Consider the following 20,599-nt stretch of genomic DNA (forward strand, 5'->3'; position numbering starts at 1 on the left):
GTGTCCAGCCTCAGGGGCAGGGCTGGGTGCAGCCTGCGGCGCCTGTGGCCAGGAGCCAAGGCAGCGGGGTTCTCGTGGAAGTGCTTCTAGGTTGCAATGTGGGGGGCTGTTCCCAGCAGCGGGGCCTCGGGCCTGCTTCTCATCCCTCCTCAGAGATTCTGTGGGCTTCCCCATCTTCCTTCCGGAGTCCCACATCATTTAGTTATCTAGCTGTTCCATCGGTATTGTGAGAGGTGGGTTAAAATCTCCAACTGCAGTTATGGATTTGTGTCCTCCCTCTAGCTGTCAGACTGCATCATGTGTTTCGAAGCTGTTATTAGGTGCATACCCACTTATGACTTTATGTCTTCCTGATGAACTGACCCTTTTATCATTATGAATTATCCCTCTTTGCCTCTAATAATATGCTTTGTCTTAAAGTCTATTTTGTGCGATATTAATATAATCTCTCCAGCTTTCCTAGGTTGTTTGCAAGGAATACCCACGTAATTGTGCTTCTCAGATACTGGAATTTTTACAAATTGAAGGTTTGTGGCAACCCAGTGTTGTCAGATGATAGTTAGCAGTTTTTTTGGCAATAAGGCATTTTAAAATTAAGGTATGTGCATTGTTTTCTAGACAATGTTATTGCACACTTAAAAGACTGTAGTATAGTGTGAATATAACTTTTATATGCACTGGAAAACCAAAAAACTCCTGTGACTTGCTTTATTGCAATATTAGTTTTATTGCAGTTGGTCTGGAACTGAACCTGCAGTATCTCCGAGGTTGGTCTGTATCTCTTTTTCCACACTTTTACTTACAAACTATCTGTGCCTTTGTGTATAAAGTGTGTCTCTTGTAGATGGCATAGAGTTGGATCTTGCTTTTTCATCTAGTACGATAACATTTACCTTGTAATTGGAGTTTTTATTCCATCTACATAGAATTTCGGTTGCAATTAGGTTAGATTTAGATCTACCATTTTGCTATTTGTTTTGTCTTATCTCTTTTGGTTCCTCTTTCCCTGCCTTCTTTTGTGTTCATACAGTATTTCTTAGAATCCCATAATTTTCCCATTGGATTTCCAGCTATATGTCTTTGCATATATTATTTTTCAGTGGTTGCTCTAGAGATTAAAGTATGCATTTTAACGTATCCCAATCTACATGGAATTAGTATTGGATTCCTTCAGGTAAAATACAGCCACGTACATCTCCATTCACTCTGCCATCTATATTACATCTTTGTTATAAACATAACAATACAGTGTTAGTACTTTTGCTTTAAATAATAATGTCTTTTAAAGGAATTAAGAAAGCAGAAGTAATATAGCGTGCGAGTTAGTTTACTGCCTCTCAGCTCCAAATCTACCCTTCTTTGTCCTGCTTTGTGGAACTGGAGCTGGACCATGGAAATACCTTTTGCCTGCTGGACGATCCTCCAGCATCGTCAATAGCGGGCACTAGAGGGCCACTGCAAGGCCATAGTCAAGCCACAGCTTCTCTTCCTGGTTCCCAGGTGCTTTTCATCCACCTGTGGCACAGCCGCCAGCAGCTGGCAGGAGGCTCACCAATGCTCACTCTCCAACGAGTTTCCTGGCTAACCAGTGGGTCACTTCCTATGAACCAGCTTCAGCCAGCACTGTTCTGTCCTGTTTCTTCACCACTGCTAGGCTGCATATTCCATGGGGGGGGGGTCTGAATTTCAGCCTTGTGGCGGGAGACATTCCACCTTCTCACTTTATCCCCCTGAGCACTAGACAAAGCAGCTGTTTTCTGCATTTGGTATTCCTGTAATCCTTAAAGTTCTCTTTTACCCACTTTAGTAGTTAACCATCTCTTACCAATTTATAATTGTTAACATTTCCCTGTTCACATTATGAGTGGTTCCTGTCTTCTGGCTGGACATTGAGTGATACATCTAGTCTTTTACCCACATGTTTACCACTTCCACTGCCATCCATTCCTACCCATAGATCAGAAGTGTCATCTGAGTTCATTTCCCTTTACCCTAAACAACTTGCTTCAGCATTTCTTATGGTGGAGATCTGCTTGCGACACATTTTCTCAATTTTTGTTTACAGAAAATGTCCTTATTTTGCCTTCACTTAGAAGATTTTGCTGGATATCGAGTTCTTGTTTGATAGTTTTTAACTTTAGCACTTTGAATGACATTCCAAAATTTTCTGACTTCTATTGTTTCTGTTGAGAAGTCAGCTGTCAGTCGTAGAATTGTTCCCTGTCCATATAACCTGTTGTTTTCCTCTCACTGCTTTCACGACTTTCTCCTTATCTTCGGCTTTCAGCAGTTGGAGTACAATGTTCTGGGGAGTGGTTTCCATTGTCTTTATCCTGCTTTAGGTTCACCAAGATTCTTGGATTTTTAATTTAATGTTTTCCACAAAATTGGGGGTGGTTTTGGCTTTATTTCTTCAAAACTGTAGCATGCTTACTAGAATGGCAAGTCAGAGGATTGCGGGCTGCTAGCCTCCCTGGAAAACAGAGCCAGAGGAAAAAGCTCTTTATCAGCAAGTGCAATGCAAGGAAGAAGTGAGGAATAAAGGAAGCAGCAAGAGCAACTAAAAGAGGGTGCATTACTGAACCAGCCATAGCTTCTGGACAAACCAATTTGTTCAATCTCATGGTAAACTTTCAGAGAGGCTGTGTGAAGCTACTACATCTCTGCAGAGTCCAGGGTGTGAGAGAGAAGAATTAATAGGCTGAGTCCCACCTCCTATGGCTGGAGTCCATGGAGGGCATCAACACCTGTTGCAGTGCCATGTGGCACATTTGTGGGTACTGAGAAGATCCTGCTGTGTCTTGCACTTCAGCAGTGGCAGGGAAGTCCCAGGCCTGGAGGCGAGGGGTACAGAGTCTGGGTGTGAGGTGAAGCACTGATGGAGTGTGCCTTGAGCACCAGTAGTCCAGGGGCAGTTGCTGCTGCAGCACACCTGGATCCACGATCATGGTAACAAACAAGCCAATGCAAGGATGCAAGGACCAGAAAGCAGGGCATGTGGGCAGGTCTAGGGTGATGTGTGAAGAGAATGTAGTATGGGGGTGGAGGAAGTGGGGAGATGTTGGTGAAAGGGTACAAATATTCAGTTATAACATTAATAAATTCTGAGGATCTAATGTACAGCATGGTGACTGTACTATAACAATTCTGTATTGTATACTTGAAATTTGTTGAGAGTAGATCTTAAATGTTCTCACCACACATCTTAACAATATTAAGCCTTCCAATCCACGAACATGGGATATCTTTCCATTTATTTGTCTTCTTTAATTTATTGCAGCAATGTTCTGTAGTTGCTGGTGTACAAACCTATTCCTTCCTTGGTTAAGTTTATTCCTAAGTATTTTATTCTTTTTGATGCCAATGTTAATGGAATTGTTTTCTTAATTTCAACTTTTCAGATTGTTCATCGTTAGTATATAAAAATTAAACTGATGTTTGTGTGCTGACTTTGTATCCTGCTACTTTGCTGAACTTATTAGCTTTAAGTTTCTTTGTGGAATCTTTAGGATTTTCTATATATAAGATCATATCCATGAACAGAGATAATTTCACTTCTTCCTTTCCAATCTGGATGCCTTTTCTTTCTTTTTCTTGCCTAATTGCTCTGGCTAGGGCGTCCAGTACTATACTGATAGGAGTAGTGAAAGCAGGCATCCTTGCCTTCTTCCTGATCTTAAAGGAAAGGCTTTCATTCTTTCACCATTGAATATGATGTTCACTGTGGGTTTTTCATATATGGTTTTTATTATGTTCATTTAGATTCCTTCTATTCCTAGTTTGTTGAGTGTTTTATCATGAAAGGATGTTGAATTTTGTCAAATGCATCTTCTGCATCAGTGAAGATGATCATGTGTTTTTTTCCTTCATTCTGCTAATGTGATATGTTGATTGATTTTTATATGTTGAACCACCCTTGCATTTCAGGAATTAATTCTCCTTGGTCATGTGTATAATCCTTTTAACATGCTGCTGAATTGTTTGCTAATATTTTGTTGAGGATTTTTGCATTAACGCTCATAAAAGATATTGGTCCATAGTTTTCTTTTCTCATAGTGTCTTTCTCTAGCTTTGGTATCAGGGTTACCGTGGTCTCATAAAGTGAATCAGGAAGTGTTCCCTCCTCAATTTTTTTGGAAAAGTTTGAGAAATACTGATGTTAACTCTTTAAATGTTTGATAGAATTCACTAGAGAAGCCATCGGGTCCAGGATTTTTCTTTGTTGGAAGATTTTTTTATTACTGATTCAATCTCCTTACTAGTTGCAGCTCTATTTAGATTTTCTATTTCTTCATGATTTAGTCTTGGTAGGTTTTGTGGCTGTAGCAATTTGTCCATTTCATGCAAATTGTTGGTGTACAATTATTCATAGTCCTCTTACAATCCTTTTTATTTCTGAAGAATCAGTAGTAATGACCCTACTTTCATTTCTAACTTTAGCAATTTGGGTCTTCCTTTCCTCTTAGTTCATGTAACTAAAGGCTTGTCAACTCTGTTGATCTTTCTGACAAACCAACTTTTGGGTCATTGATTTTCCATTCTCTATTTCATTTACCTCTGCTCTCATCTTTACTATTTCCCTCTTTCTGCTACCTTTGGGTTTGGTTTGTTCTTTTTCTAGTTCCTTAATTTGTAAAGTTCACTTGTTGATTTGAGATCTTTGTTTTTTAAAGTAAGCATTTATTGCTATAAATTTTCCCCACTGCACTGTTTTTGATGCAATCCCTAATTTTGTTATGTTGTGTTTGTATTTTCATTCACCTCTAAGTATTTTCTAATTTCCTTTGTGATTTCTTCTTTGAGCCATTGGTTAAGAATGTGTTAATTTCCACAAATTTGTGAATTTTCCAGTTTTCCTTGTGTTATTGATTCCCACCTTTATCCTGTTGTGGTTGGAGAAGATACTTTGTATGATAGCTATCTTCTTAAATCTACTAAGACTTAATTTATGGCCTAACATAAGTCTATCCTGGAAAATGCCCCATGTGCACTTGAGAAGAATGTGTATGCTGTTATTGGGTAGAGTGTTCTGAATAAGTCTGTTAGACATAGTTTATTGTGTTGTTCAAGTCCTCTATACTCTTACTTATCTTTTGCATGGTTGATCTATCCATTAAGATTGGGGAATGAAGTCTTCAGCTATTATCACAGAACTATCTATTTTTGCTTCATATATATTAATGGTCTGTTGTTAGGTGTATAAATGCTTATAATTGTTTTATCTTCTTGCTGTATTTGAATGTTTTATTACTGTATGTCCTTTTTTGTCTTTCATAACCTGTTTTTAATTTAAAGTCTATCTTATCTGATATTAGTATAGCCACCCCTGCTCTCCTTTGACTACTATTTGCATGAAATATGTTTCCATCCTTTCACTTCCAACCTATTTATGTCCTTGGATCTAAAGTGATTCTCTTGTAGACAGCATATAGTTGGACCATTTTTTTAAAAAGAAATTCATTCTGCCCATCTCTGTCTTTTGATTGTAGAGTTTAATCCTTTTACGCTTAAATACTGATAAGGAGGGGCTTACTTCTGTCATCTTTCTATCTGTTTTCTATATTCCTTATTGGTATTGTCATCTCTCATTTCCCACATTACTGTCTTCTTTTGTGTTTAGTTGATTTTTCATAGTGAAGTGCATCCCCTTCTTGTTTCCTTTAGCATATATTCTACCACTATTTTCTTTGTGGTTACCATGGGGATTACATTTAACATTCTAAAGTTGTAACACTCTAATTTGAATTTACACCAGCCTAACTTCAATAACATACAAAAACTCTGCTCCTTTACAGCTCCATCTCCACATCTTTTAGTTCTTGATGTCACAAAATTACATCTTTATATGTTTTGTGTCCAGAAGCTTAAACTAACAATGGTTTTTCTTTTAATGCATTAGTCTTTGAAATTATGTAGAAAACAAAATATGGAGTTATAAATCAAGGCCAAAATATTATTATCTTTTAGATTACAATTGACACTTGAACAACAGGTCAAAAATCCGTGTATAACTTTACAGTTGGCCCTCTGTATCCAAGGTTCTGCATCTGTGGATTCAATCAACTGTGGATTGTGTAGTACTGTAGTACATATTTATTGAACAGAATTTGCGTATCAGTGGACCCACACAGTTCAAAAACCAAGTCGCTGGAGGGTCAACTGTAATTTGCTTTAAATATACTACTCTCAGAAAATAAAAGTGGAGTTATAAACCATTGTTACAATAATAGTAGCTTTTACAGTTGCCCCATGTTTACCTTTATTGAGGTCTTTATTTCTCCATACGACTTCAGGTTACTGTCTAACGTCCTTCCAAATCACTCTGCAGGACTCTCTTGAGCATTTCTTGCAGAATGGGTCTGGTGGTAACAAACTCCCTCAGCTTTTGTTTATCTTCTCTTAACTTCTCCCTCACTTCTGAAGGGCAGTTTTGCCAGATATGGGATTCTTTTTTTAAAAATTTATTTATTTTATTTATTTATTTTTGGCTGTGCTGGGTCTTCGTAGTTGCGCAGTCTTTCTCTAGTTTCCGTGAGCGAGGGCTACTCTTCATTGCAGTGCATAGTCTTCTCATTGCAGTGGCTTCTCTTGTTGCAGAGCACGGGCTCTAGGCACGCAGGCTTCAGTAGTTGTGGCACGTGGGCTCAGTAGTTGTGGCGCACGGGCTTAGTTGCTCCACGGCATGTGGGATCTTCCTGGACCAGGGCACGAACCTGTGTCCCCTGCACTGGCAGGTAGATTCTTAACCACTGTGCCACCAGGGAAGCCCCAGATATGGGATTCTTGATTGTGGGGTTTTTTTTAGCTTATCAACCCACTGCTTTCTGGATGCCAATGTTTCTGATGAGAAGTATGCTCATTATCTTATTGAGGACCCCTTATATGTGCTGAGTTGCTTCTCTCTTGCTGCTTTCCAGATTTTCTTAGGCTTTTGATGGTTTCATTATCATGTGTCTTTGTGTGGGTCTCTGAGTTCATCTTACTTGGAGTTCATTGAGCTTCTTGGATGTTTATGTCTTTCATAAAACTTGGGAAGTTTTTGGCCATTATTTCTTCAAATATTCTCTCTGCCCCTTTCTCTCTCTTTCGTCTGGGAGTCTCACAATGTGTACATTGATCTGCTTGATGGTGTCCCACTGGTCCCTTGGGCTCTGTTCACTTTTCATCAATCTCTTTTCTTTCCGTTCCTCAGACTTGATAATTTCAAGTGTTCTGCCTTCAAGATTTGAGCATTCTTCTGCCTGCTCAAATCTGCTGTTTGGTGAATTATTCATTTCCATTAATATCGTTTCCAACTTTAGAATTTTTTTGTTTCCTTTTAGGTATTCTAGCTCTATATTGCTATTTCCATTTGATTCACAGATCGTTTTCTTGACTTTTCCCTCATCTTCCTTTAGTTCTTTGAGCATCTTCATAACAGTTGTTTTTAAACTCTTTGTCTAGTAGGTCTGCCATCTGGTCTTTCTCAGGGAAAGTTTCTGTTGGTTTTTTTCCCTTTGAATAGGCCATTTCTTTGTATGCCTTGTGATTTTTGTTGTTGTTGAAACCAACATTTGAGTCTAATAATGTGGTAATTCTGAAAATCAGATTCTCCCCCTTCCCCAGCCTTTGCTGTTTGTTACAGGCTATGTGTGTGTGAAGGATCAGCGTGAGGTGTAAATTTAAGGTTTTCTCAGGCATTTTCCGAGTCTGTGCCTTCCCCTGGCTAATCTTCTCTGCAGGTGCTCTTGAATGCCCTTGTCTTCAATGTCTGGCTCCCAAAATGGGAAAAGGAAAATGAGGGGGTGGATCAAAAAAAAACCGTTGGCCCTTTAAATCCCCCAGTGTTGCTTCCGTGGAGGGGAAGGGGCTTGCAACGATGGTGGGGGTGTGCGATCATGACTGCATGCCTCTGTCTGCACCTCCACGATCAGAAGCAGTAACCAGGGTTCAGAACACAGATCCCAGTGTTCAGAAAATAGGATCCTTGTTCCCACAAGCTGTGTGCAAGCTGCTCTAGGAACAGGCACCTGGCCGCCTGCCATGGGACTGGGTAACTGCTATATTATGGTATCAGCTGAAATTGATGGAAAGTACAGTTGACCCTTGAACAACATGGATTTCACTGCACGAGTCACTTATATCCAGATCTTTTTCAATAAATATATACTACATTACCACACGATCTGCAGTTGGTTGAATCCGCAGATGCAGAACCGTGGGTATGGAGGGCCAACTGTAAAGTTACACGCGAATTTCCGACTTCATGGGAGGTCGGTGCCCCTAACCCCCACGTTGTTCAAGGGTCACCTGCCATTACAACTTATTGTCCAAGACTTGCCCTGGAAGTTGCAAGGCTTCGACAGACTCCAGAATGCTGGGGGATAAAGAGGCTCACTTGAGGTCACAGTGACTCAGGGACAGAATCCAAGCCCTCGATTCCTAGCCAGGCATGATTTGGCTTCACAGAGCTGGGAAGTGCTCCAGCCAAACGAAGCCTGGAGCAGGAAGGCAAGGAGAATGTGGGTTGAGGGAATGAGGAAAGGGAAAAGTAGGGAAAGCATTTAAACTCTGAATCTCCATCATGAAAAAAGCAGTCAGCCAATAGGACCCAGAGTAAACTAGCTTAGAAGGCTGTTTAGAGCAGGTGCCAAGAAAGCCCCAGCAGCAACCCCCCCACAAAATGTGCCCAATCCATTCTGTGCTGAAGTCCTGGGGCCTGTCTCAGGGATCTCAGGGGAACAGGCCCAAGGGGCTGCAAGTGCTTCTCTGCAGTGAGTGTCCCACGGGGACCACATACCACCAGCCCCCCCTGAGCCAGAAAAGGTGGCCTCCCAGGCAGGCAGGGAGCCTGCAGCTTCCTCCAAGCAGGGACACGCAGCCTTGCCTCTGAGAGCCGTGGACACACGCAGACCCCAGGCACCAGAGCCCGAGTGCTGCAGCCTGAGCCTTCACGAGTTCCCCTGGTCACACTCCTCTCCAGGTGTCTGTTTTCAGCTCCTGTGTGGAAAATCACTCCAAACCTCAGTGCCGGTAACACAGCCGTCCTTTTCTTTGCTCACAATCCCGGGGGTCAGCAATTTGGACTGGGTTCATCCGAGTAGTTCTCCTGCTGTTCTCTGGGTGGCTCCACCGGGGGTGTATGGCTTTACTCGCAGGTCTGGTGGTCTGTGCTGGCTCTCACCTGGACCACCCGTGTCCAGAAGGTGGTCCCAAGCTTCTCCATCAGGTGGCAGAGTTCTCAGCAACGAGAGGAAGCCAGCCCGGATGCTCATGCCACGCTTGCTAAGGTTCCACAGGGCAAAGCAAGTCCCTGAGAAGCCCAGAGTCAGGGTGAGTGACGGCACGTGGCAGGCACACTCGCAGGTGTCCCTCACTGGGCCACTCCTCTAACAGCCTCTCCTACCAGAGGTGTCAGAGAGAGGGGGTCAGCAGGGCCACCTCCGCAGTCAGGGCCAGACGGGGCAGAATTATGTCCTAGCCCTGCTGTGAAGGCACCGAGGCCGGATGGAGGCTCGGGCCTCACGGTGCTGGCGGACAGGATTCACTGGGCACCGCCAAGTACTGGGCTCAGTGTCCCGGGGCAGCAGAGGAGCTGGAGATTACCCTCTGGGGAGGAAGGGGCCTGTGGGACTGACGCCAGTGGCTGGGTGGCATTTCAACACAGGCCCGAAAAGCGACATAGTGGGAAAATTCCAGAGTCCTCTCTGCACGGCTCGGCGGCAGGGGTGGAGAGGCCGGGGACGCGGGGGAGGAGTGGCCGGGCCTTAGCTGATGAGGAGGGCTGATGCCAGGTCGAGCCAGCCCGGGGCACCATCCAGGTTTGCGGGCAGGTGTTCTGCGACCGGCAGGGCAGCTGAACCCCATCTGTTGTGACGGGTGCAACGAGGAAACCGAGGCCTGTACGAGGGACCGCGCAGGCCCTGGAGACGCGAGTCCTCTTGCAGGAAGAGGGCACGCTCCCAGCCGGTGCTCGGCGGAGGCCATGGGCAGGGAAGGACACCCCAGCGGGGGCCCTGGGGCCTGGATCCGAGGCGGGGACCTGGGCCGTGCTTGCTGCAGCCGGCGATGGCAAGGCTCGGGAGGGGCCCGGCCGTGGGCCATGGCCAAACCGAAGAGGCACCACCCCGTCCTCCCCACGGCCGCTCAGCCACTTGCCAGCAGCCACGGCAGGCGGCCCGGAGAGGAGCCATCTCAAGGCCAGCTGACCGGGGTCTCCAGCCCAACCCACCACCCGCCAGCTGACTGACCTCCAACGAGTCACTTCGGCGCTCCGGCCTCAGCTCCCTCGGACGAGTGGGGGACCCCTATTTCACAGAGCAGTATTCCCAAGCCTCAGAGCAGTAACGGCAAGGGACTGTCAGTGTTAGTTGTCTAGAAGAGTGGGAATAGGAAGAAAACGGCTTCTTGGATTTTTCTAATTTTGAACATACTAATTACAGGTACTGCCTGTAAGTGCATTATAAATGACTACACGAACACTGAGGTGCCTGGTCAGTAAACTCCTTCCGGAGAGAGTGTGCCGCCAAGACCACTTGAGTATCATTGGTCTGGGGGTGAGACTGGAGGTGGGGGTTCTGCCAGAGAAGCGAGGATTCTGCCGGAAGGCCCGTGAGCTGTGAACAGCTTGGCTCTTCCCCTGCCCACAGGAGATGCGGCGACACACTCTGATCTTTGTCGAAGGGAAGGATGAGCCACTTATCAAGCATCTCTTCTCCACACGGCACCTGGGCCGGACAGAGGCGTTTCCAGGCACTACCTCCGTTAGGCTAAATCGCTACCATCCTTGCTTTACAGATGAGGAAGCAGGCCAAGGGGGGCTCAGGGAGCGACCAAGATCCTAGCAGCTTTCATCACCGAGCGAGGCCTGAGTCCGTGTCCTGGGGCCTAAGCGGGGAGGCCGCACAGCGGGGTGGAGCCTCCGGCACATCCAGCCCTGACTCGGGCGCTTTCTCCTTGTCCCACTTGGGCAAGACGTTCTTCTCTTAGTCTTGGTTTCCTCTTCTATTAAAACGGGATGACAGTCCCTACTCGTAAGGCTGCTATGAGCATTACATCAAATAAGGTATGTTTGGTCCTTAGGGGCCAAGGCAGTCTTCAACAAATTAAGCAATTAATACTAAAACCCACAAATAATTTGCTATACACAATTATCCGGAGTATAAGACTTAATTGTTGGGCTTCCCTGGTGGCACAGTGGTTAAGAATCCACCTGCCAATGCAGGGGACATGGGTTCAAGTCCTGGTCCAGGAAGATCCCACATGCCGCGAAGCAACTAAGCCCGTGCGCCACAACTACTGAGCCTGCGCTCGAGAGCCCGTGAGCCACAACTACTGAGCCCACGTGCCACAACTACTGAAGCCCGCACGCCTAAAGCCCGTGCTCCGCAACAAGAGAAGCCACCGCAATGAGAAGCCCGCTCGCCGCAACGAAGAGTAGCCCCCGCTCACCGCAACTAGAGAAAGCCTGCGCGCAGCAATGACGACCCAACGCAGCCAAAAAAGAAAAAAAAAAAAAAAGACTTAATTGTTGCTGAATTTACTTTTCAATCAATTAAGTGCCATGAGCCACCATATGCAAACTAACTTTGTTACACAAACAGTCTTTGAAGGAGGACTAGGAGGCCCCTCTAGCAAAGCTTTTCCTCAGGCCGAATGCTGGCCAGAGGTTAGGGGACACCAGCGACTGCCCTGACCTGAGGCCGGGGGATTCCTAACATACACCCCAGCTGAAGAGTCACGTGGGAGTGTTCAGCCCGCCTCCTGTCCTCGGACTCCCACCCAAACCCTCTGTCCCCGACTGAGAACAGGGGCGGCCTAGCGAAGGGAGCCTTCGGAGGGGAACTTAGCTTCTCTAAGCCTCTGAGCAGCAGTGAACATTCACCAGGCCTTGGCCATGGGTGGGAAACCAGGTTGATGCAAGGATCACCATGGAACCCCATGAAATTCCAACACCCTCCGGTGGGTGGTGAGGAAAAAACAGAGCCTCAACTTGACTGAAGGGGGCCTGGCCCGTCCCACGTAAACCACAGGGTCCGCTGCGGTACCTGGAGTAGCTGTCTCTCCCTCTTCAACCGTCACCTCCTCGGGGACACCTTCCCCAAGAGCGCCCCAGGCAAGATGATCCCTCCCCCCAGATCCCTCAGAGCTGAGAAGCACTGCCCAGCAAAGGGCGTCTGAGCTGCAACGTGTCTGTGCAGCGTCTCCAGGCCAGAACCCCCGAACACCTGTCTGCTGACACCTCAGTCACCCAGCTCACATGCTGGGGCAGGGGCTGGCGAGGAGCAGGCAGAAACGGAGGACCAGAAAACCAGAATCCACAGAGCGCTCTTCAACCTCACTTCAAATGTACAAGCACCAGATCTTTAATTTGAATTCATTTTCCCCCCAGTACTTAGGCAATAAAAAATAGCAAATAGTTCAAGAAATAAGCCAAGAGCCCAGAAAACCCCAAACCTCAGCGCATCCATCTCTGGATGCCCAGGAATTGGCAGCTGCAAATCCCTCCCACGCCCCCCTCCCCCAGGCGTCCATCATAAGCCATCACGGGGCCTTTTATCCTCAAGCACAAGGGCCAGCAGGCATTCATTTCTCTTCCTCAGTGCACCTGACCTCCCCATTTCTTTATTCTATGTGGCTCTTATCACCAGTCGTGGGGACCGAGATGACTATGACAGTCCTGGTCTCATGAAAAGCTTATAAAACACCTCAGATCAAAATGTTTAATTATCACAGTACTGGCAAGGGCACAGGGCAACAAGTTGCCTCATTCTTGGCGGATGAAAGGAGAAATTGGTACAACCCCTCTGGAAGACAAAGAACAGTATGTGACAAGTGTAAAAGCGAACAGACTTTTGGACCCAAATTCTAATCCTATATATTTATTCTACAGCTACACTTGCATGTAGGCAAAATGACACAGTCTGCTCATATTACAAATGGTACTTCAGTGACTATCAACCGAGGATGGTTTAAATAAACTGTATCTAGTCATAACTAGATACCATAACTAGGATACCATGGAACCAATGCAAAGGAATGAAGCAACTTCGTATCCATGTGCTGATGCAGAAAGACTAAGATACTGGCATGTGAAGTAGAAAAACGAGGTAAGAACGGTAAGGTAAGAAGGGCATACATAGTACAGTCAGCCGCCGTACCTGTAGACTTGGAATGCAAGGATACAGAGGGCTGTTCCATTTTATATAAATGACTTGAGCATCCTTGGATTCTGGTATCTGCAGGGGTCCTAGAACCAACCCCCCACAGATACCGAGGGACGAGGGGCGGCTGTGTTATCTGTATGGAAAAATGAGTATCTGCACACGTGCAAGTGAGCGTGCATGCTTGTACATGTACTGACCCTCTCTCGAAGGATGCGCCAGAGCACCAACTGCCTGTGGAGGGAGCTGGGTGGCCGGAGGACACAGGTGGGGAACTTAGGTCTCACTGTTTGCCTTTTATACCAAGTACACTGGTTACCTATTTAAAAGGATAGAGAACTTAAATCGTTTCTTTATAGTCTAGTATGAAGAGGTAAGTGCAGAGAGGTGTAGGTGGCAGAAGCCCTGAGACCCAGTCCCTCTGCTGAAGGTGGAGGCGTGAGGCCAGGACTTCAGAGAAGCAGCAGTGGCTGAGCCGCAGGGGGCAGGGCCACGTGGAAGGGGGAAGGCGTAGCGGCCGAGGAAAGCCCAGAGAATGGCCCTGCAGTAGGAACGTCACATGGCTTAAGACAGAATGAAGGGTTGTGTGTTTTTCTAGAAGGCAAATGGAGCGTTTTAAGCAGGAAAGGGCCCGGATTACTGTTGGGAGGTGAGGAGTGGGTGAGAGAAGGAAAAAGGAATGTCGGGGACAAGATGAATTCGGAGCTAGAGCATCAGCCCGGGAGACTGGGAGGAGGCTGAGCGGTCACTGGACGTAGTAACGGAGAAAGAGGCTCGAGGGGACTCTCAGAGGCAGGGGACACCCGGGTTTCTCGTCTGATGAGCTAAGGTATAGCAGTGCCACACAGCAGGGAAGAGAACGCAGAAACAGGAGCGGGAGAGGGAACTTAGTCTCAGACCTGTCATCTTGAGGTACTGACGGACACAGGGGTGAGCTCCGAGGGGCGGGGGGCTCACAGTGTGACAGCTATCGGGCCACAGGCGAAGCAGAGGCCCCCGTGGGGGATGAGATGGTCCGGGGAGGGAGAGCTGAAAGAGGGGGAAGGCCAGGGGTTGCTTTAAGGCCTGCAACTGCAGGAAAGCAGACTTGGCAGGCTGCCCTGGGAGACGGGCTCCATCCCGCCCGGGGCCAAAGAGGAAGTCAGGATCTCCCGTGAGCTTGGCTAGACTCTAATGATGCCCCAAGCACGAAGCAGCTGCAAGGGAGGAACAAGCACGGTCTTCACTCTGCCGAGAAGGAAAGGAATTCGATCACCTGGAATGCTTCATGCAGCTCTCACTTCCAAGAGTCAGCACCTAGCATGGCCCTGGGAACACGGAAGCACGGAGAACAGGAAGTGCAGCGCTTTCAGTACGTGCACTCGCCGGGTGGAGTCAGAGGGAGGCACCAGGGAAGAGCCGGAGTCCCCACCCGGGGCTGCCGCCCCTCTCCTGCCGTAGGTAGGTTGGGATGTGCGCGTGTGCTCAGAGTCGGGATGGCGAGAGATGTGGCACAGCAGGTGACCTGGATGCACCTGTCCGTGGGAGTCCTTTCCCTCCTACTCGCCGGAAGGGGGCCTGGACCCCCGCTCCTCATGCACCCTCGATTCAGGACCCATGAGCTGACTCCCGCCCGGTCCTAATCTCCGCTCATACACGCGGGGCGGGCCACGCTGCCCTCTGGGAGCCTTCCCCACAGCCCCTCCGTAACCCCTCATTTTACCCTGAGCTCACTGTTCTTCTACGTCAAGAAAGACCAAGCCCAGCCCCCCCCGCCACCACCGGGGCCCATCCTAGCGGACGTCCAGTAGCGGACAGTGGCCACCTCCTGAGCCCCGCCCCTCCTCCTGAGCCCCGCCCCTCCTCCTGAGCCCTTTCGGCTTCCCTTCTTCCTCCATCTCCTGGAGCAAAGCCCAGGGTTCTGGCCTTGGCACTTGCTCCCCCTTGTTCCGTACCAGGAGTCACCTCCACAAGGCACACTCTGAGGTCTCTGAGCCTTCGACCTCTTCTCCCAGGGGCCACTCTCAGGTCTCACCCCCTCTTCCACGCAGACCCTCCGGCAGCACAGGGCACACTCTCCTGGGACACCTAGCGCCATGACCAAGTCTGCCAGGCGAGGGCCTCTGAGAAGCGCCACGTAAAGCCCTCCTATGCTACGCAAAGTCACACACACGGAGCAACCGGATCTGCGTATTTTAAATGTTGTACTGGGCAAGGCTGGATCTGGAAGTCAGGTTTTTACATGGTAGTTATCTAACCAAATCCTACATTCCAGCTAAAAAAGGCCCCAGAGATGTCCAACGGATGCTCAAGGCGTTCTTCACGTTACTCAGAGACGTGCCGAGATTTGGGCCGTGTCCACTGGGCTGACCAGAGGCAACAAAGGTGGTGGTCTCGCCTCTTCTCTGCCAGTCCTGAGGCTGTGCTGAGGCCAGCATCCACGTGCCCAAGCCCGGTCGGCCAGAAAAGAGAAAAATCGCTAACGGGGGAAAAAATTCCTCTCATCCAACCTATAAATTTAAGCCCTCAACTATCACAAACGTTACAAACTCATGTACCTTGATTTGATCCCAACCATAAGCTTATCATATATTATAAAATAAAAATGTAGTTCAGGTAGAGATAAAGGCTAAGAACAAAAGCACCCCTGGCTCTGTGCTCCCACAGGGCGCAGCTCTGGGGAATTTACACTTTCAGAAATCCCAAGGCCCAGTGCAAAAAGGCAGGGAAAAACCCACTTTGTATCAGGGTGGGGTATTGCTTTGATAGAGGGTGGAGGGTCAGAAAATTCTTTTGTTTCCTATTTTATTACATCAATGGCTTGAAAATTTTTATTTAACTTCAGCAAATATTGGATATAGAAAAATGAATTCTGCAGAATTTCACAAATAAAATTTTCAGTCTCTACTAACAAATGTTATCATTCGATGGCTAAGCAATGATAATGCTATGAACATTCACCACGATGAATGTGCTGAAATAGAAAACAGGCAAAAAGAGACATTAAAATATTACTTACAACAGCATTATTACAACATATTTTCTTTAAAATTCCAACATGGATTTTTATCACTTCAAAAGATATACAGCATTTCCATTATATTTGCAAACTTAACCTTATACATCTTTTAAAATCTTGAAAAATTCTTAAGCAGTCTAAAAAGCACTTAGCAAAGTTGGTAAGTCTACGTAATGGAGTACTATCCGCTCCAGTATCAACTTGAGTTTAGGAGAGGGGCTGTAAACACGCAGTATCATACAACATGCACAGGCTACACTGACCTTCCTTCTGCTGCACTGCCACGTTACTGCAGTTGTGCTTTACTGTAAGTAGGGAAAGCTGCAGAGGTCCAGGGAGGGGCAGAAAGAGTATTTGTTTCTGAGCATTGCACAAGATCACTAGATTCAAATTAGCTAACCACCTTGAGTCAACATGAGGCAAAGTTTCACTTGGTATTAAAAGCTTGAATCCTGGGTCACTTGATTTAGATCAGGCTAGACAAGAGAAATGAGGCTCTCGCGTGAGCTGGCGCCATCCGTCCTTTGCTCATATAAGAAGGGATCCAGTTAGTGTAATGCACTATTTGGCTTATTTTTGGTCTGCAATTATACCAATAGTACATCTGATATTCAGAAAGACAAAAACAGGGCAGAGTTGAAATTTAAAGTGACAACGAGCACACTTAGAGTGGTGTGTGATGGTCGAGAAAACCTTATATACGCACAGAAAACTACTGCTTAATTAGTCCACCACAGCAAGCTTTTAAAACTCAACTATTTTTTCTCTTTCATCTTTTGATTCGAGGTTTATGACCATCAAAGGTTAAAAACTATCAAAAGCCATCTTGAGGAACTGGTGTCTGGTAGGCACGAATGTACCAAGACGACACGGGGGAAGCGGGGCGTGGAGGGGGTTACACTAACCTCAGGCTCCTGCTGACACCAGCACCGACCCGCACCACTGCTCACCTTATAAGCACAACTGAGGCAGGGTTGCTTCCTGGTTAAAAGACCTATATTACAGAATCCATCACTGCTTATGACCAGTCAACACAATATTCAAGTAACAAGGTGTTTAAATGAATACGTGAAAAAAAATTTTTACCTAACACTTTACACATCTACATAAAATTAAATAAAACAAACTTTTAATGCATATGCAATACAATTTATATCTTTTAGGATTTCTAAACTAAAAGTTAAACTATCATTTGCTTCAATGGTACTATATTTTGCACAATAACTTATACTTAGGAGAAATTTTCCACAAAAAAATATATATAATTATGACATTCACATTGATAAATTTTTAAGAAGACAAAGCTTAAGTGAACATTGCATCCGAAGCAGTTGTCACTGTGTACCCCTTACACATCCAAACACAACCTGCTGATGCACCGAAGTCTTGATATGTTAAAAAGGGTCTTCGCATAAAATAAGACCAAATCACTTGGCTTCTAAAGCTAAGTGATTTCTTGCATTTACAACATCATTGCAAAGACAGTGTAATGAAACAGTTTAAAACACAGTGCTATCCTATGCATGAGACTACAATGAAGGCAGTCAGGGAAAGACAACTGTCTGTTTTCCTTCCGGCAAATGAAAACGACATGCCCCTCCCCCTCGGAGAGAAAGCCGAAATTCAGCTGCTGTGATAGCAAGTACTCCAGCACATGACTCTTCAGGACCGGGGACCACGTGGTGCCAGGAACCAGGTAAGGGGATGTCTGAGCACAGACAGAGGCCTGGCACTGCCGGGATGCCTGCCGCGCCACACAGGACCCAGCACCAAACCTTCAAGCGCTGCCAAAGGGGATCGATTCTTAAGGAAAATAGCCTGGCGGTGAAGAGAGGAACAGCTCTACTGGCTGGGAAACCGCTGCAGCAAACTGCCTACCGCTTCCGTTAAGAGGAAGGAGGTCTACGAGAAGAAGCAAGGAGAAGTGAAATCTTCTTTCAGGCCTAGTGTCGCCTTTAAGCAACGTGCAAAACTTATGCCGCCTCTTACCCAGGTTTTTCCTGCCACTTTCCAATTACGCAGCAGGCTCATGATAAAAACAAAATGAGCCCTACATTGTGACTAGTGTTACCGTGCCGCCGCATGTAGGTAGGACGGCGAGCCTGATGCCCCGCAGCCCCCCTCATGCTCTTCCTCCCCAGCTCCTGATGAACAGACACCTCTCACAGGGACAAGTGTCGAAACCGGCAAAGTCCCATTTCACTCCCCTTTTGAATGACCTTTCTCCAGATTTCAAAAAAAGAAGTACAATTCCAAACAATCTAGGTTTCTTGCTGACCCTCTTCCTAAAGAGAAAACCAGCTGACTTTAAAAAAAAAAAAAAAAAAAAAAAGCCAAGGTGCTTGGGAGTCAAAACACATCAAATTTTAATTGCATATTTCAAATTCTTAAGAATTCTGTTTACGCCTTAAAGCGTCTGCAATTTTTTTTCTTTTTGGTATTGAAAGCACGAGAAATATTTAAATGATGCAAAAACCAACAACAAAAAAAGCTCCTTCAACGTATTTAGTGCAGGCTGAACCGACCGTGGGATGGGGAACGGGTCACATTAGAGCACACCTCGCAGTCTACCCTCAACCCCTCAGCAGCCCACGGTCTGGCAAGAGAATAAAAGTGATTATGGAAGTTTTAAACATTTATTAAACATTTGTACTTGTTCCCAGTGCAACCAAAGGCATTACATACCACTTCGCAGACTGTTTCTTTCCATCTCGGTCTCACTAGAGCCAATAACTGATCACGTCTCTGTCCTGTACTATCGATATAATATTGAGAGAGGACGGTGCTCACGTGGTCACATCAGTAGATGACGGACACAGAGGCTATGTGCAGTGACATGTGAAAGGCCAGGCATACCAACAGGACGGGGAACAAACAGCACGTAGCTTTTATAAAACCATCACCAGCTATTCCAATACCCTTTATTATTGCCCTAACGTGACATTTAAAATCTGCACTCTGTCAAGAACCTGCAGCAAGTTCTCCCCTGTCTCCTAATCTCAGTGATGTCATCTTTGGCAAGCAATAAACGTTAAAGAAGAAATAAGACACCGAAACAGAAAAAGGGTTGAAAACATGGTTGCCAAAAGGAGAAGGCACCAATTCCAAATGTACAAGCACCAGGTACAGTGGTATGGACCAAATCTCTTGGAGTTGGGCGGTGGTACGGGTGGGGGGTCAGGAACAGACAGGGTGACGCCCATCCTGGGGTGACGATCTGAAAGTTGACGGCACGAAGTGATGAGTCCACGTTCCCTCTGAGCGACAGTGTCCAAGGACAGTTGCTGCGAATGAGCTTTCTACCTCGCGGGAAGGGAGAAGGGAGAGACTGAAGCCAACTAAATTTATAAACCATAATTATACCGACATTTAGGGAAATGTGAGTTGTGTCAGGCTGTTTGGCACGATAAAGGTTATAATGCAGTCTGCCAATATATTGTGATTTCCAAAGAAGCATGATATCACTTAGGTGGATGCCTCAGAAAAGAACAAAGAAAACTTCCTGGAAGGCCAATGGGGTCACAGTTACTCTGAAAGTTACATTATGCACAAAGTAGAGCTTGCACGCCATGCAGGAACAGAGTCACGCCCTCCGAGTCGACTACCTGTTCCGAAGCCGCCGACGGGGAAGAGCTGCTGTTGGTGGGCCGGGGCTCCGACTGAGGCGGTGGTCCCCAGGGTCGCAGGAGGCGGGCAGGCCACGGGACCCCCCTCGCTTAGGCAGAGCGTGAGATGCAAAGAGCTCTCCGGGAAGTGGCGCCAACACGGAGGAACGAGCAGAGAATTAAGGCAGATGTAGCACAGGACTGGAGTGTATGCCTTTTTGGTAACAGCTGCTTGCCCACAGAGGTGTGATGCAGATGGCCGGGTGATGCCTTGTAATACCTGAATCCTGGATAACACAGTCGTCCATACCAAGTGCTCAGAGCCACCAGAGTTTCTCATGAGGCAGATGCGTATCTGACGTCAAGAACAGAAGCAGCCTGAGCAGAGGAGAAAGAGCAGAATCAAAGACAGGTAAACAATATAAACTGCTAACTCCGGTCTGGTGCAGCCCAACCCACCCTGCCCCGCAAACGCTGTCCCTAAGGGCAGGGCCCTGAGGCAATGCCTGTGCCGAGGCCAGGCGGGCAGACGGAGGGCGAGAGTGTGGCCCCTGCGGCCACGTGTCTTGGGTTCAAATCCTGACTTTGTCCTTTCTAGCTGTGTGTCCTTGGACGAGGTATCATTTCTCTTTGAGCTTCAGTTTCCTCATCAGCAGAATATACACAACAACGATGTCTACTTCGCAGGATTAAATAAGAATCCCTGCAAAGGGCGTATCAGCACAGTGCCTGGCAAACAGCAACACTCAGGTGTCCTAGGACCGGCCGGAGGGGACACCATCGTGCCTACCCCGTTCAGCAAACAGCCACCAGAACATGCTGGGGTACAGACGATACCAAAGATCGCAGCATCT

At 46.7% G+C, this 20,599-nt stretch overlaps 1 protein-coding gene across 3 annotated transcripts in view; it reads right to left on the reverse strand.

The window, feature by feature from the left end:
- Window positions 1-15,936: 15,936 nt before the first annotated feature.
- RCOR1 (REST corepressor 1) overlaps window positions 15,937-20,599 on the reverse strand; it is a 117,881-nt gene continuing 113,218 nt past the window's right edge. For 2 of the 3 annotated variants that reach the window (XM_082387462.1, XM_082387461.1), the window contains one exon: window positions 15,937-20,123. In XM_082387462.1, coding sequence (XP_082243588.1) covers window positions 20,082-20,123 — 42 coding nt within the window. In that variant the 3' untranslated portion in view covers window positions 15,937-20,081. The remainder of the gene's footprint in view (window positions 20,124-20,599) is intronic. The other variant, XR_014243304.1, reaches the window with a different exon arrangement.

The sequence above is a fragment of the Balaenoptera borealis genome (genome assembly GCF_965194805.1).
Source record: "Balaenoptera borealis genome assembly, chromosome: 3".
In the NCBI taxonomy this organism is placed as follows: domain Eukaryota; kingdom Metazoa; phylum Chordata; class Mammalia; order Artiodactyla; family Balaenopteridae; genus Balaenoptera; species Balaenoptera borealis.